At 39.3% G+C, this 15709-nt stretch overlaps 1 protein-coding gene and 1 long non-coding RNA gene across 7 annotated transcripts in view; one reads left to right on the forward strand and one right to left on the reverse strand.

Annotated features, from left to right (window-relative positions):
• l3mbtl1 (L3MBTL histone methyl-lysine binding protein 1) overlaps positions 1–15709 on the forward strand; it is a 93926-nt gene that overhangs the window by 71600 nt on the left and 6617 nt on the right. For all 4 annotated transcript variants that reach the window (XM_043710564.2, XM_087994832.1, XM_043710565.2 and 1 more), the window contains 4 exons: positions 4750–4947; positions 6334–6395; positions 13627–13796; positions 15395–15457. In XM_043710564.2, coding sequence (XP_043566499.2) covers positions 4750–4947; positions 6334–6395; positions 13627–13796; positions 15395–15457 — 493 coding nt within the window. The remainder of the gene's footprint in view (positions 1–4749; positions 4948–6333; positions 6396–13626; positions 13797–15394; positions 15458–15709) is intronic.
• LOC148147635 (uncharacterized) overlaps positions 3293–15709 on the reverse strand; it is a 311747-nt gene continuing 299330 nt past the window's right edge. For all 3 annotated transcript variants that reach the window (XR_015759553.1, XR_015759552.1, XR_015759554.1), the window contains 2 exons: positions 14452–14561; positions 3293–6347 (listed from right to left, as the gene is read on the reverse strand). This is a non-coding gene — a long non-coding RNA (uncharacterized LOC148147635). The remainder of the gene's footprint in view (positions 6348–14451; positions 14562–15709) is intronic.

Here is a 15709-nt window from a genome sequence, read left to right on the forward strand (position 1 = left end):
CAGGTGTGGGGAAGGAAATGAAATGGGCAGGGACCTGGGCAGGTGTGAAATCTGTGAAGTTTCTGGGAGGCAGCTGCTTGGAAAGGGATTTGAATGTGGATGCACATCAATACCTTCAGGAGGAGGCAGGAATCCATCGGCCGAGGAGCATTCACTGACACTTTTGAAATCGAAAGTGTGCAATAAGGAAGGTAATGGTTGCATCAACACTTGGACTAGGCTGAGTAAGCGACAACATGTGAATGAGGGGGCTGCTGCACCAACTGATGCTGGGGAGCACTGCACGAAGATGGATGTATAGTACATGACACAGACCTGTGGGGCCATCCTGGCCATCCTGGCCATCCTGATGCATTGCTACCTGTGTGTTGCACCTCCCAGTGCAGACCATTGCTGGACAACTCATTGACAGTTACAGTTGTGGGCACAGAGGCCAGGAAGAAATGAAGAGGTGGCATGATGAGTGTCAAAGTTATCAGCATGACCCAAGGCCACGATGCATTTTTTGTCTTCCTTCTCCATGAAGCAATAGAGTCAGCATAGATCTCCATCCATGGAACATTGTCTGTAGTTATGAAGTGATGCTGATGCTGTCACAATGTAATTCGGTGCTATGCAGAGAGAGACTAACAACTAGATATCTGGTTAAAGCACAGATACTGCAACTAAAGTCAAGAATTGTTTATTAGCTATTTAACCTGAATCATAAAAATGTCTTCAATAAGTCGTCTTCCTTCTATCCCCCTCAGTATGTCTTGGTGCAGTAGGGCGAGAGGAGTCTGCTCAATATTAGAGTCTTTCGCTGTGAAGGTTTGGTCGATAGAACGTGGGGGCACCTTTTAAAAAATTAGTTCAAAGGATGAGGGCATCACTGGCTAGGCCAGCATTCATTGTCCATCCTTAGAGTCAAGATGTTGCTGAGGGTCTGGAGTCACATGTCAGCCAGACCACGATGGTAGATATGTCATTAGTGAGGCAGGTGTGTGTGTGTGTGAATCTGTCACTCCCCGCAGCTGCCATGCTGTACTTTGAGACAGGCAGAAGTGTGCATAATCCGCTGTACTGATGTAGCCTCTTGGTGATAAGGACCATTGTGTCCACAAGCCATTCACCAGTCCTGATCCTCCCAGTGCAGTTGGACAAAATCACTGAGTGCCAACATCACAGTGCCCTCTCCTGCCCGGCGCTTTGCAGGAGCGGCTCTCCAGGTTCCCCAGAGTGCCAGAGGCCTGGGGTATTCCTTCCTTGGCCAACTGTGGAACTCACATTATGGAGGTACTCATCAGATTGTGGACTTATACTCTTGAAACCTAACGTTGACACTGAGGTGTTAGTATCTAGGTTAGTGTAGGATGCAGCAGGCGTATCTGTCAATGCTTTCTCTGACGCCTTGCTACCCTCGTCCTCAAGAGGTCAAGGAGGTAGGTTCTGGGGGAGCTGGAGCTTTCTCGTCAGAGGTGGTGGAATGCTGGCTGTGCCTGCAAGATAGAGGGCATCACGGCCAATGGTTAGAAGTGGTGTGCAGTGAGTGGCACAGCCAGCTGAATTACTATGAGAATTGCATTGGAATGAAAAGTGGTACATATGTATTAGTGGGATATGGATGGAGGAATGGTCTAGCCTTCTGTCATTGCCAGAATTCTCTTCTCCTAGGGGCTGAGGAGCTGAATATCAGGCAACCTCCACCAATGCCTCCTCCCTCACAACTTGTACTTGAATTGATTATATAAAGTAAATTGTAACATACAGGAAGCTTTGAAACCAGGTTCAATCCCTAAGTGTAAAACCAACAGGCAGATTATAGTGCAATTAAAGCATCTTTTGTTATGGTTTTATCCTATCCTACTGTCAGACCCCAGGCAGGTAAAACTGGCCAGGTAGGCAGCTTTTGAAATCCTGCACCAATTCTGGACACTAATCTGCTTTTTCTGAGCCTAAGGCTGGGTGGGGTCCTTCTACAAACAACATCATTTAATCTTGGAATGGTTGCTGTGTGGGGAGGTTTTTATGCCTTTTTTTGCCAGGCTGAAGACAGCATAAGGAGGATCCAATAGCACTCTTGACATGCAGTGGTAGTGTCACTACCTTTGTGCCAGAAGGTCCGAGATCAAGCCACACTCCCTCCACCAATGTGTTATCATTGTCCTGAACAGTTTATTTACAACTATCTAAAGAAGTCGGATAAGATGTGAAATCAAATAACAATGAATAATTAAATTTAGGCCAGCCTTTCGTCACTCCTCCCTGAGTAGGAAACCTGTCTCCATGCCTCCTAACTTATTTCAGATGGGTAGTTAAGATCTAGGTATTAATTGTTTTGAGAACATGGTGGAAACATTTGCTACCTGTTAGATTCAGTAGGTATTTGACAAAGTGCAGAAGTTCCAGTGACACTGTCAGCCCAGACTGAAACCACATTTTTCTAGGGGAGGGTAAACAGCCAAAGGTCAGGATCCAAATTGGTACTCGTGATAATGATCAGAAGTGGGTGAGGTAGGTGTATAGTCCTGTAAATGGAAAATGAAGGATATGGGTAGAAAATTAGCAAGCAGAGCATCCTTTCTGTACATAAAACTTGCTGTGCCATGTACGAGTATGTACAGAGATAAGAAAATAATACAGATTAATTCACAGTTGGATAGATTATGCAGAAGGATGGGCTTTACATTCCTGGGACTGGTTAAGCTGTGGGGGAGATGGCACCGAGAAGCTGGTCGAGTTGCATCTGAATAGAGCCGGGGCTAAATTCCATGCAAGGCATTTTGTTCGTGATGTTGGTGAGGATTAAACTAACTCAGCACAGGTTTTAGAACAAAGAGAGAACATGAGAAATTAATACTAGCATGTATAGAATGTGAGTGGAGTCACTTGGCACTAAAATAGAGAATTGTAAGTTGGAATAAAGGAAAGAGTAATGAAGTCTAAACCTGATTACACTCCATGTCTGTGATTGCACGAAACATGGTTCGTCAGATTGAGGAGTCAAAGGCATAGTTTGTCTGATGGGATTATGATACAATGGTGATAACTGAGAGCTATCTTAGTTGTTACCATATATACTCATGTAAAAGTCAAATTTTTTCAGGCTATTTTTAAAGTTTCAGTGTATGGGGTCAACTATGACACATGTATGAGTTTGAGGGGCTGAAATTCATGCTGTAGTTCAAAATACTATATTATTGGCAGAAGTCAATTTGACCGCTCAACTAATCCTGGGTAAAGAAGAGAAACACAATGAATTACGTTAAAGGTAACTACCGGTAAAAGCAAGAGAAACAAGAATGAATTACTGGTAGTAAACTTTATTTATATATACCAGTACGAAAATTTAACATTGAAATCCTGCAAAATCACACTGTTCAACATCATCATGACCTGATATAATGGCACACTTAAAATGAAACATCTATTAAATTCTGATTGTGTAAGCGTCTTGAACATTTCTGCCAAATTCTTCCATTTCCCTCCAATTTACTCTTGTATGAAATGAACCTGAACAACATTACCACATTTGTCAAAGAATTAAAGAAATATGTAGCTAATATATCTCACTTTTATTCAGTTATTATGGCCCAATTTAATGATATGAACTTTTGGATGTATAGGGAACAAAGTGCAATAAGTACCAATAGACTTAGTGCCTGTCTGAATGAATGAATGAATCAAAAAGTGACATAGTAAACCAAATGGGCTAAGTAGAATTATGAATGAATAGAGATACAATATAGTAAACAAAGAGCGATGAGTAGAGTTACTGGTATGAGTGAATAAATGCGATTTCATTTAAGTGGGTTAATAGGAACATGCAGTTTCCTTTGTAAGAGGTTTATAATGCGATATTGTAGGGTCAACTTTTACATGAGAAATATGGAAAATACAAGATTTTTTGGCCAAAAGTAAGGGGCTGACTTTTACATGAGATCAACGTTTACATGCGTTTATACAGTAAATATGGTTACAAGGTATTCAGAAAAGACAGGAAATGAGAAAGTGAAGGAGGGGTGATGCTATTGGTTAAGGAATCATTGCGGTGCCAGAGAAATAGGATCTTTCAGAGGGTTCAGGAACATTGATTTGGCTCGAGCTAAGAATAAGTGTTCAATTAACATTGTTCAGTATAATCTATAGACTGCCCAGGAGTGGGAAGGATGTAAAGGAAGGACATTGCAAAGAGGTGTAAACACAATAGAGTTGTTGTGATGGTAGATTTTAATAGCTACTCAAGACAGTTGCAGTCACATCTTGAAGAAACACTTGCAAGATTGTGATGGAATTTCGTACATATCTAAATCTCCAGGGAATTATCCTCTGAGGCTCACAATTTACATTGGGCACAGGGACTTGATGCAAGTTAGGACAGATGTTTTAGATGACTGCAACTTTATGAAGGGTAGACTCTTGGGGGACCAGCCTTAAGTCCATTGGATTAATCAGTCTGGAGGTGTCAAAGGTACAAATGAAGATTGTGTGTGTTGAATTTACAATTACACTGTGTATTCATTTATATTCAACTTAATTGCAGATTTCCATTGTTATTGTTAAAAACGTCAAAACATTGATACATCATGAACATTCTGAAGTACAAAATTCATCTGAATTTCAATGAAAGAGATACATTATATTTTCATGTTGCATACTCACGGCCTTCTTGAACTTTGATTTCTATCAACGTTTTCTACATTAAGACATACTGAAACAGATTTCTGTAATGTATTGACTGAATCTGTTTTGTGCACATTATTATCTCAGGAAATGCCCAACTCCTGGTTGTGATGGCTCAGGGCATGTTACTGGGAAGTTCACTGCTCATCATCGTTTGTCAGGCTGCCCATTAGCTGAACGGAACCAAGCACGGATGAAGATAGAGATATCAGATGTGGAAGGATCTTCCCGAAAAAGAAATCTCTTATCCTTTGGTCGAAGGAAGAAATCAAGACATCATGGGAGGTAATAATGGTAAATGCCATAAAGTTTGATTAAAATAAGCATCAAACCATAGCGAAATAGGTTGATTATTGATTGAATTTTATAATGGTGAGATAACTTCTTCACTCTATTTTTCTTTTTCCAAAACTTTTCTTAGCTAAGACAGCGAAAAAGTATCCTGCAACCATTAGGCAGTTTGCAAAAGTGTCTTCTACTGGCTGTTGGATGATTCCCAGTTATTCTTTGATAACTGCCTTGCTAATTAGGAATTTAAAATGTGACATGATAAAATATTTTATTCATTATTTTATTACCAGTCACTTTATAAGACACAACTATTCGTACTATTTCATATCTAGTCTTTGAATGACCATATGGTTTAGTCTTGCAATGATGAACAAGAAAGTGCATGAGAATGTTTTCTCCTAATAAAATACTGGGTGAAGTTATCCTCGAATTGCAATGTGCAGCAATAGTATGTATATAGATTCATGAAAATTCCACTTTTTAATAATTTGAGTTAAAGGTTTAGTAATTCAGTGGAAGCATTCAATGGGAATGCTCAGACGTGAATAAATACTTATCTCACGGTCAATTACCTTCAGGAAGAAGCAAAGTTATCTCATTCAGGCATTTTATTTTCAGACTTTAGGAAAGATTTTCACATTATTAAGCACTTGGACTATTGGGAGAAATTTCTTATAATAGAACTGTTCTTATATCCCTGGTCTGTATTACACTATTTATTGTACAGATACACATCGCCAACACATACTTTTGAACATAGATGCATTTCAGCGTAGCACTGTATTTATTTAAAAATAAAGGCAAACATATTCTGCACAGCCACATAGTCAAATTCAGGAATAACATAACAAACATTAAAGTGTATTGTAACAATAAAGTGATTGAGGGAAAGAAAAACAACAATTTACCCAAGAGTACCACATCAACTTCTTGCCAATAGTGAGCTGGATAAAAATGACAGGATTATAAACCATCTCACTAAAAATAGTATGTAAATTTGGTCTTAATTTGTAGACATATTTAACATCACAAGATCTAAAATCATCCATACTGGTAAGCAGTGCATTGTTCCACTTGAGTGCCAAAGATCACTGTACTATGGTCTTTTTCTGTATTTTGTTTTGGTAAACACTGATTTTCTGATAATTGTGTTTTTTGTGACTCACTTTGTGGTAGCATGTCTTCAGGTATTCAGTTTCAGCTAATGACCAGGATTTGTCTGCTATCCCTTTTACTCTGCAATGACAGACAGAAGTACATGCACATGCATGGGGCTGACAAAAAAAAATGATGTGAAATGCACTAGACGTTGAAGCAGAATGAATATGAACAGCAGCTTAATATCTTGCTTTACACATCCACTTTATCTTTTTTTTCCAGGATTGGTCGTCCACCTAAGTATCATAAGATTCAACAAGAGGAATTAAAAGTCAGTTTTCAGAGTGAGTTAAAATGCAGGTTTCTTCACAAGATGAGTTATTTCTGGCAGTTCATGATGCATCATATATTTAATATTTAATTTAGTAAAAAAAAACATTTTTTCCTGTTTGAAACTTCAGAAGTCTATTTATAAGGGGTGAAATTCAATCAGCAAACTTTACAAACAAACAGCTAATGTTCTTATACTGCATTTCTCTGTTATTGGTACACAGGCATTCATCCATTTAAAATAAAAATAGCATGCACAGCAAGGCAGTCTGAGACCATAAAAGTATTTGTAAGTGAATTTGATTATTCTGATCCCGAAAGTTTCTGAACTCTATGATGACACTATTAGAAGTTTCTTTCCTTTTTCTCTGTAAGGAAGTAAACTTCACTCTTATTTTTGAGTCTTTTGCGAAATGAAATGAAACAAATAGAGCTCAGGTTCTACAAATTGCTTCAATAATTCAGAGAAAGAATGTGCACAAACAGCCCATAACTCTACCTTTAATTAACAGCGAAAACTGTTCTGATTTTTATTTGCTTTTTTATTTTCTTTTAATCTGTTTTGCCATTTTGCTGTGTTTTCATTCACCTCTTCCTTCAAGGCAAAGACTGATGCTGGGATATGGTTCCAAGTGTACCAGTAGCGCAAACATTAAACAGTTCAATTGTCCGTCTTATCTGTGGTGGTAGGCTGAGCATTACTCTTGCCTTTTACCTGGTGTCCATATAGGAGGTAGAAGTTCACCTTGTTTTTGCATGATTTTCAGGGTAAAAGAACATAAGAACTAGGAGCAGGAATAGGTCATCTGGCCCTTTGAGCCTGCTCCAACATTCAGTGAGAACGTGGCTGATCTTTTTGTGGCCTCAGCTCCACATACCCACCCTCGCATCATAACCCTTAATTTCTTTATTGTTCAAAAGGATCTATCTTAGCTTTGAAAACATTTACTGAGGAAGCCTCAACCACTTCGTTGGGCAGGGAATTCCATAGATTCACAGCCTTCTAGGTGAAGAAGTTCCGTCTCAGTTCAGTCCTAAATCTGCTCCCCCTAATTTTGAGGCTATGCACTCTTGTCCAAATGGAAACATACTCTCTACTTTTATCTTATCAATTCCCTTCATAATTTTATATGTTTCTATAATATCCTCCCTCATTCTTCTAAATTTCAATGAACATAATCAGTCTCTCCTCATAAGCCAACCCTCTCAACTCCGGAATCAACCTAGTGAACCTCATCTGCATCCCCTTCTAGTGCCAGTATATATTTTCTCAAGTAAGGAGACCAAAAATTGCATGCGGTACTCTAGGTGTGGCCTCACCAGCCCCCTGTGCAGATGTAATATAACCTCTCTGCTTTTAAACTCAATCCCTTTAGCAATGATGGACAAAATTCCATTTGCCTTCTTAATTACCTGTTGCACCTGCAGACCAACCTTCTGTGATTTATGCACAAGGATCCCCAGGTTCCTCTGCCCAGCAGCATGCTGCAATTTTTTACCATTCAAGTAATAGTCCTTTTTACTGTTATTTCTACTGAAATGGATGGCTTCACATTTATTAACATTATACTCCATCTGCCAGACCTTTGCCCACTCACTTAAGACTTAAGACTATCTATGTCTTTTTGCAAAGTTTCATAGTCCTTTGCACACTTTTCTCTACCACTGATTTTAGTGACATCCGCAAACTTTGACAGACTGCACATCTCTCCAACTCCAAATCATCTAAGCAAATTGTGAATTATTGTGGTCCCAACATTGATTCCTACCACTAAACACTGATTGCCAACCAGAATAGTACTCATTTATTCCTCCTCTTTGCTTCCTATTGGTTAATCAATCCTCTGTCCATGCTAATACATTTCCCGTAATGCCATGCATCTTTATCTTATGCAGCAGCCTTTTGTGTGGCACCTTGTTGAGTTCCCTTTGAAAATCTAGCTACACCACACCTACTGGGACCCTGTTGTCCACCGTGTTCATAATGTCTTCACAGAATTCCAAAAGATTCGTTAAGCATGACCTTCCCTTCATGAGCCCATGCAGCATCTGCCCAATAAGACAATTTCTATTGCTATTTCTTCCTTGATAATAGACTCAAGCATTTTTCCCACTACAGAAGTTAAGCTAACTGGTCTATAATTCCCCCTCTTTTGTCTACCTCCCTTTTTAAACAGTGGTGTCACATTTTCTGTTTTCCAATCTGCTGGAACTGCCCCAGAGTCTAAGAAATTTGGGAAGTTGCCACAAATGCACTTGTTATTTCCCACCAACCCTTACAGTACCCTGGGATGCATTCCATTAGGGCTAGGAGACTTGTCTACCCTTACCTCCATTAGCTTGCCCAACACTAACCTTTCCCATGATAATGATTGTTTCCAGGTCCTAACCTATCTTCGTCTCTTGTCAATTACTGGCATGTTATTAGTATCCTCCACTGTGAAGACCGACACAAAATCCCTATTCAATGCCTCGGTCATTTCCTCACATCCCATTACTAAATCCCCCTTCTCATCCTCTAAAGGACCAATGTTTACTTCAGCCACTTTTTTTTGTTCTATATATTTATAGAAAACTTTTACTCTCTGTCTTTATATTCTGAGCTAGGTTTTTTACCTCAATCTATCTTACTTTTCTTTACAGCTCTTTTTGTGGCTTTCTGTTGACCTATAGAGCTTTCCCAGTCTTCTATTTCCTGCTGATCTTGGCCACTTTGTATGCCTTCTCTTTCAATTTGATAGCCTCCCTTATTTCCTTAGACATCCATGGCAGATTACCCCTTTTCTTGCAGTCCTTCCTTTTCACTGGTATATACTTTCACTGAGCACTTTGAAAAATTGCTATGAAACTCCTCCACTGTTCATCAACTGACGCACCATAAAGTGTTTGTTTCCAGTCTACTTAGTCAAGTCCTCCCTCAACGTAGTATAGTCTCCCTTGTTTAAGCACAGTACCCTGGTATTGGATTTTATCTTCACAGTTTCCATCTGTATTCTGAATTCAACCATACTGTGATCGCTCCTTCCAAGAGGATCCCTAACTATGAAGTCATTAATTATTTCTGTCTCATTACACAGGACCAGGTCTAGGATAGCTTGCTCTCTGTTCCATTACATACTTTTCAAGAAAACTATCACAGATACATGCAATGAATTCCTTCTCAAGGCTATCCTGACCAACCTGGTTCTACCAATCGACATGTAGATTAAAATCCCCCAGATAATTGCCATACCATTTCTTTGTTTATTGCCTTGCCCAATGTGATGTTGTTATTTGGTGGCCTATAGACTACACCTGTCAATGATCTTTTAGAGTCATAGAGTTGTACAGCAAGGAAACAGACCCTTCGGTCCAACCTGTCCATGCCGACCAGATATCCGAACCCAATCTAGTCTCACCTGCCAGCACCTGGCCCATATCCCTCCAAACCCTTCCTATTCATATATCAATCCAGTTGCCTTTTAAATGTTGCAATTGTACCAGCCTCCACCACTTCCTCTGACAACTCATTCTATACACATACTACCCTCTGCATGAAAAAATAGCCCCTTAAGTCTCTTTTGTATCTTTCCCCTCTCCCCCAAACGTATGCTGTCTAGTTCTGGACTCCCCCACCCCAGGGAAAAGACTTTGTCTATTTAATTTCTTATTAGAAATTCTAATTTTCATCCAAATGGATTCCACCTTATTCTCCATAGAACCTATATCATCTCTCACCACTGCCCTGATGTCATCCCTAAATAACAGAGCTATACCACCTCCCTTACCTTCCTGTCTGTCCTTCCGAATAATCTGATTCCCTTGGATATTTAACTCCCAGTCGTGACCATCCTGCAACCATGTCTCCACAATGGCTACTAAATCATATTCATTTGCGATGATTTGTGCCGTTAACTCATCTACTTTGTTATGAATGCTATGTGCATTCAGATAAAATGCCCTTATGCTAGTTTTTGTACCCTCTTCGTGAATTCCAACATCTCAAATAATAGCATCTCCTGAGTTATCCTTCCTTTTTTGCTTCTTTCACAGACTGCCTTGTAGTTAAACCTTCCTGCACACATGCTAACCTGCTGCTTTCCTTTTCATTTACCACCGTACTTCCTGTTGTTTTCCCTTCCCTTCCCACCGACTCACTAAAGTCCGAATGACACCCTATTTATCCTTTTCGCTAAAACACTGGTTCCAGATTGGTTCAGGTAGAGGCCATCCCATCAGTACAGATCTCTCCTGTTCCAAAACTGATGCCAATCCTCCATGAAATAGAACCCCTCTTCCCCCCCCCCCGCCCCGTCACTCCTTTAGCCACGTGTTTACTTCCCTAATTTTCTTATCCCTAAGCCAATTTGCACGTGGCTCGGGTAGTAAACTTGAGATTATAACCCTTGAGGACCTGTTCCTTAACTTTATTCCTAGTGATTGATAATCCCCAAGCAGGTCCTCCTTCCTAGCCTTGCTGATGTTGTTTGTCCCGACGTGGACCACAACAACTGGGTCCTCACTGGGTCCTCCCCCTCCTGCTCCATTATTCTTTCAAGTCGATCAGAGATGTCTTGCATCATGACACCAGGCTGGTAACAGACCATGCGGGAACTCACAATCCTGTTTACAAAGAATACTATCTATCTCCCTAATTGTAGAACCCCCTATAACTACCACATTTCTTTTGCTCCCCCCTCTTGAATGGCCTCCTGTATCACAGTACCGTGGTCAGCTGCAGCCCTTTTCTTCATCCACACAGGGAGCAAGTACCTCATACCTGCTGGACAAGGTCAAGAGCTGAGGCTCCTCTGTTCCTGAACTGCCTACCTGCCTCACTTGCAATCCCACCCTGCTGTCCCTGATTACTGATTGCATTTGAAGTATTTAATCTACCAGGTGTCACCACCTCCTGAAACAAAGTGTCTCGGTACTACTCCCCCTCCCGCATGTGTTTGAAGCTCAGATTCAAAATTGGCATTCTAATCACTAATTCCACATGACAATTGTGTACAAAATGTGACAGCCACAACACAGTTTAAGGCTGTCCTTGGGCTGAATTTAATTCCCTTCTGGAGTGTGGGCTATGGAAGTGGGAGGAGGCTGGAACTGAAGAGCTATTGACATTCTGTGAGGCAGGGCATCAACACTTCAAGTCAAAGTTCTGATGACAACAGGCAATTAACTGCCCAGTTTTCATGGAGTTTTGTTGCATCTTCTGAAAATAGCCACATTGGGGTTGTTCCAGCTTTGCAGGAGATAGCTAAGGCTACCTCCATTAAGTTCAGCCTTTTATGTGGCTTCTTCTTAGTTTGTAACAGGTGACATGAGTGAAACCAGTTAGTTTGTTATCCATATGTCAATCATATGTTTTTGTAAGGAGCCAGCAACACATCATCACCTTTCAAATGTAGATTGGTGATCAGGAGGAGTGAACTGTCAGATTGCTATATTGCTGGTTTCCCCACGTAGAGGGCATCATTGAGTGTATCAAGATATTTATGTTCACATCAAAAGCCAGGAATGGGTTCCACTCTCTGAATATTTGTCCATGCTTAACCAAGGAAGTTAAGGATAGAAAGAAAAAAAAGTACAGAGTGGCAAAAATGAGTGGTAAGCCAGAGGATTGAGAAAGTTTAAAAGACAACAAAAATGGATAAAAGAATAATATGGGGAAAAAAAATGAACTCTGAGGGCAAAGTGTCAAGTAACATGAAAACAGAAAGTAGCAGTTGCTTTAAATATCTGGAAAGAAAGAGAGAGAGAGAGAGAGAGAGGCCAAAGAGATCATAGACCTTTGAAAATGAGGCTGGGAAATAATAATGGGGAATCAGGAAATGGTTGTGTAAACACTTTGCATCAGTTTTCATATCCAGAGCACCAATAGCATTCCAAATATACTAAATAACCAAGTGTCTTAAGACCAGGGATGGAGAGAAAAAAAATCGTGATAACTATTGCTAGCAAAAACGTATTAGGAAAACTAATGGGGCCAAAGGCCAATAAGTAATCTGGATTTAGTGGATTGTATCCTAAGAATTTAAGGGAAATGGCTGCAGATATAATTTATCCACTTGAGTAATCTTCCAACAATCCATAGATTCTGGAAAAGTCCCAGACAATTAGAAAACTGCCAGTGTAACACCCTTATTCAAAAAGGGAAGGAGACAAAAAGACAGGTCATTTAGCTTAACATCTACTATTTGCAAGATATTAGAATGTGTTGATATGATGTAATTGTAGAGCATTTAGAAAGTAATTATCAAACAAAGTCAGCATGACATTATGAAGGAGAGGTCATATCTGAAAATAAAAATTAGAGTTCTTAGAAGAGGTAGAATATGTAAAGGGGAACCAGTAGATGTAATATATTTGGATTTCCAAAAGGTGTTCCAGAAGATACTGTGCATAAGGCTACTTAGGATAATAAGAACCTATGGTGTTAGGCATAATATATTAGCATGCATAGAGGATTGGCTACCTAATACAACACCAGTAAGTGTGGATAATGGGGGCATTTTCAGAAATAGAGATCAGCCACAATTATTTATAATATGTATCTTAATGACTTGGATGAGGGAAGTGAATGTACTATCACCGAGTTTTCAGATGACGCAAAAATACATGGGAAGTCAATGGTAGGGAATTACACAAAGAGTACAAAGCGGTGGAGACAGATTACATAAGTGGGTGAAACTTGGCAAATTGAATAAATATGGAACAAATTTGGGTTATGCACTTTGGCAGAACTAATAGAGGAGCTGAATATTATTTAAATGAGGAATGACTGCAAAATTTATTAAATGATTTATTAAATATCCTGATACTTTCCTGAGTATTTTGACAATTCCCATTGATACTTTTGATAATTTTGACTGCTCCCTAATTTTGACAGTTCTTTTCACAATTCCAAAGAGCTTCCGAAGGAGTAGGTCAGGTGAACAGAATGGATGCACTTTAAGGGAAGTTAAGATGGGCAATTAAAACTAGGAACCCTTGGGTTCCTTCTGATAGAGTAAGATGAGGAAGGGTGGCAGAAGGCTGTTATAGGGCATAAGCACTGCATGGCTGGTTGATTCTGTGCAAAAAACTTTTTCTTTTGAACACTACACACCAATTGTTTCATTAATGTTGAGTTACAGAAATAACAATTTGTTTTATAAAAACAAAATTAACTCTGAAATGAGCAAATATATTTTAAGGGTACTTTAAAAAAATGGCATGTGTCATTCCAACCTTACTGTTTTTCTAATGCTATATTTCCAGACATTCCAAAAGATGGTATGCAACAAGAGTTGCATCAGTCAGTCTTTATGTCTGCCATGTCCCCACATCCAGCTCGTTCATTGTCCTTGTGCTGGGAACAACATTGCAAGCTGCTTCCAGGTGTAGCTGGAATTAGTGCCAGCAGAGTGGCCAAATGGAGTATTGAAGAGGTAAGAAGAGAAAGAGAAGTGGTGGAAATGCAGCAGTTTAGAAATGTACTTTCAAGTCCATTTGAATGCTGGGATTGTTCTGAAGTAAAGCTGCGTGATCATGCTTTCAACTATTTCCAGTCTCTTTCGCAGTTAGAGAGCAAACTGATCAGAAATAACATTCGGAAAAAGAATCTCAGCAGTTTGTCATTGTTTGATTGTATATTTGTTTCTAAAATGTACAAAACATTTTTAGTGCTGTATAAATTTGTTTTGCTTGGCCTTTGATTAAACTTATTTGGTACAATATAAATAAATGACTACTTGTTCCAGATTGGTCTGTAATTAGTTTGACATTATTTGCCTGATGTAACTTATTCCAAGCAAATATTTATTTTAGAACAAAACATTCAGTCGATCTGGTGGTTCATTGGATAAAATTATGTAACTTTGTGTTGAAACAGACTAACAAAGCCATGAGGAATAAGTATCCTATGTTCTCATTTTCTATACTAGACAATATACAAGCATTAAAGGAATGTAGTTTGGATTCAGTTCTAACGGTCCTCCAAGATGAAACAAAAACAGGCTGACATTCAGTCGACAAAATGTTGCACAGTGGGTTAAACCCACACAGACACACACTCGCACGCACATGTTCAGGAGTGGGACTCACCAACACCTTCTCAAGGGTAATTGAGGATGGACAGTACCCGGGTTCAATTCCAGCCTCTGGCAACTGTCTGTGTTGAGTTTGCACAATCTCCCCGTGTCTGCTCCGGTTTCCTGCCACAGTCCAAAAATGTGCAGGTTAGGTGAATTGGCTATGCTAAACTGCCCATAGTGTTAGGTGAAGTGGTAAATGTAGGGAAATGGGTCTGGGTGGGTTGCTCTTCGGAGGGTCGGTGTGGACTTGTTGGGCCGAAGGGCTTGTTTCCACACTGTAAGTAATCTAATCTAATCTAATCTATAATTGGGCAAAATACTCATAACTGTCACATCTACAAAACGGTGTGGCTAAACCATCTGAGATGTCTTCGAAAGATGCGCTGTCACCAGTCACCTTTTATTGGTATTTATTTCAGCTACTGTAACCAGGTGGGAAAGGATGCCCACACAAGATCATCAACAGATTAATCCTGAGAGCAGCTAAACAGAGTGTTTGGTGTCTAAGTGGTATATGTTGTGTCAGTTATTCTAGTGTTAATTTATTGTAGCTAATACGTGCTGTAATATTGAGCCTAATATCTCACAAGAAGTAATCATGTATCTTAAAGTAATGGAACTAGGTAATAAATGCCCCCTAATTCTGGTCTCACTACAAGAGGAAACATCCTTTCCACGTCCACTTTGTTCAGACTATTTAAGATCTTATAAACTTCAAACAGATCAAAAACATACAAATTTAAAGAACTTTGTGAAGCTGGAGATTGTTAATCTCACTCAACATGTTCAGTCTTCCTAAGTTAAATAGGCAAAATTTACTCAAGTTCTAATAATTTCTGTTTTTTTTGTTAACTGAGAAAATACCTACTGTAATAGATAGAAGAACTAATAGCACATACTTTGTTCATCTAGGATATTCTTATCACTACAACAATGTTATTTATTTATTCCAGGTGGGAAACTTTGTCCAGACACTCACTGGCTGTGATCAACAGGCAAAGCTCTTCAAAGAAGAGGTAGAATCAAGTTACCTCATACTCCTAGTAGTTTTTGTATAATATTGTGTTATTTTATTAAGGCCTTGAAATTGTGCCACATTATACTTGTACATAAAGACTTAAAATTCTTGGCTGAACTTCCTCTTTCTGCATCTTAAACCTTAGAATTCCAAGCAACAGTATTACCCTTTTACAGTTAATATCCCATTGCACAATTTCAAGATGAGTATTTTCTTTCAGCACTGAAAGCAGTATATTTATTTCGAACTT

The sequence above is a fragment of the Chiloscyllium plagiosum genome, unplaced genomic scaffold, assembly GCF_037043375.1.
Source record: "Chiloscyllium plagiosum isolate Xiang-an unplaced genomic scaffold, Cpla_swu_hap1 HiC_scaffold_15, whole genome shotgun sequence".
NCBI lineage: Eukaryota > Metazoa > Chordata > Chondrichthyes > Orectolobiformes > Hemiscylliidae > Chiloscyllium > Chiloscyllium plagiosum.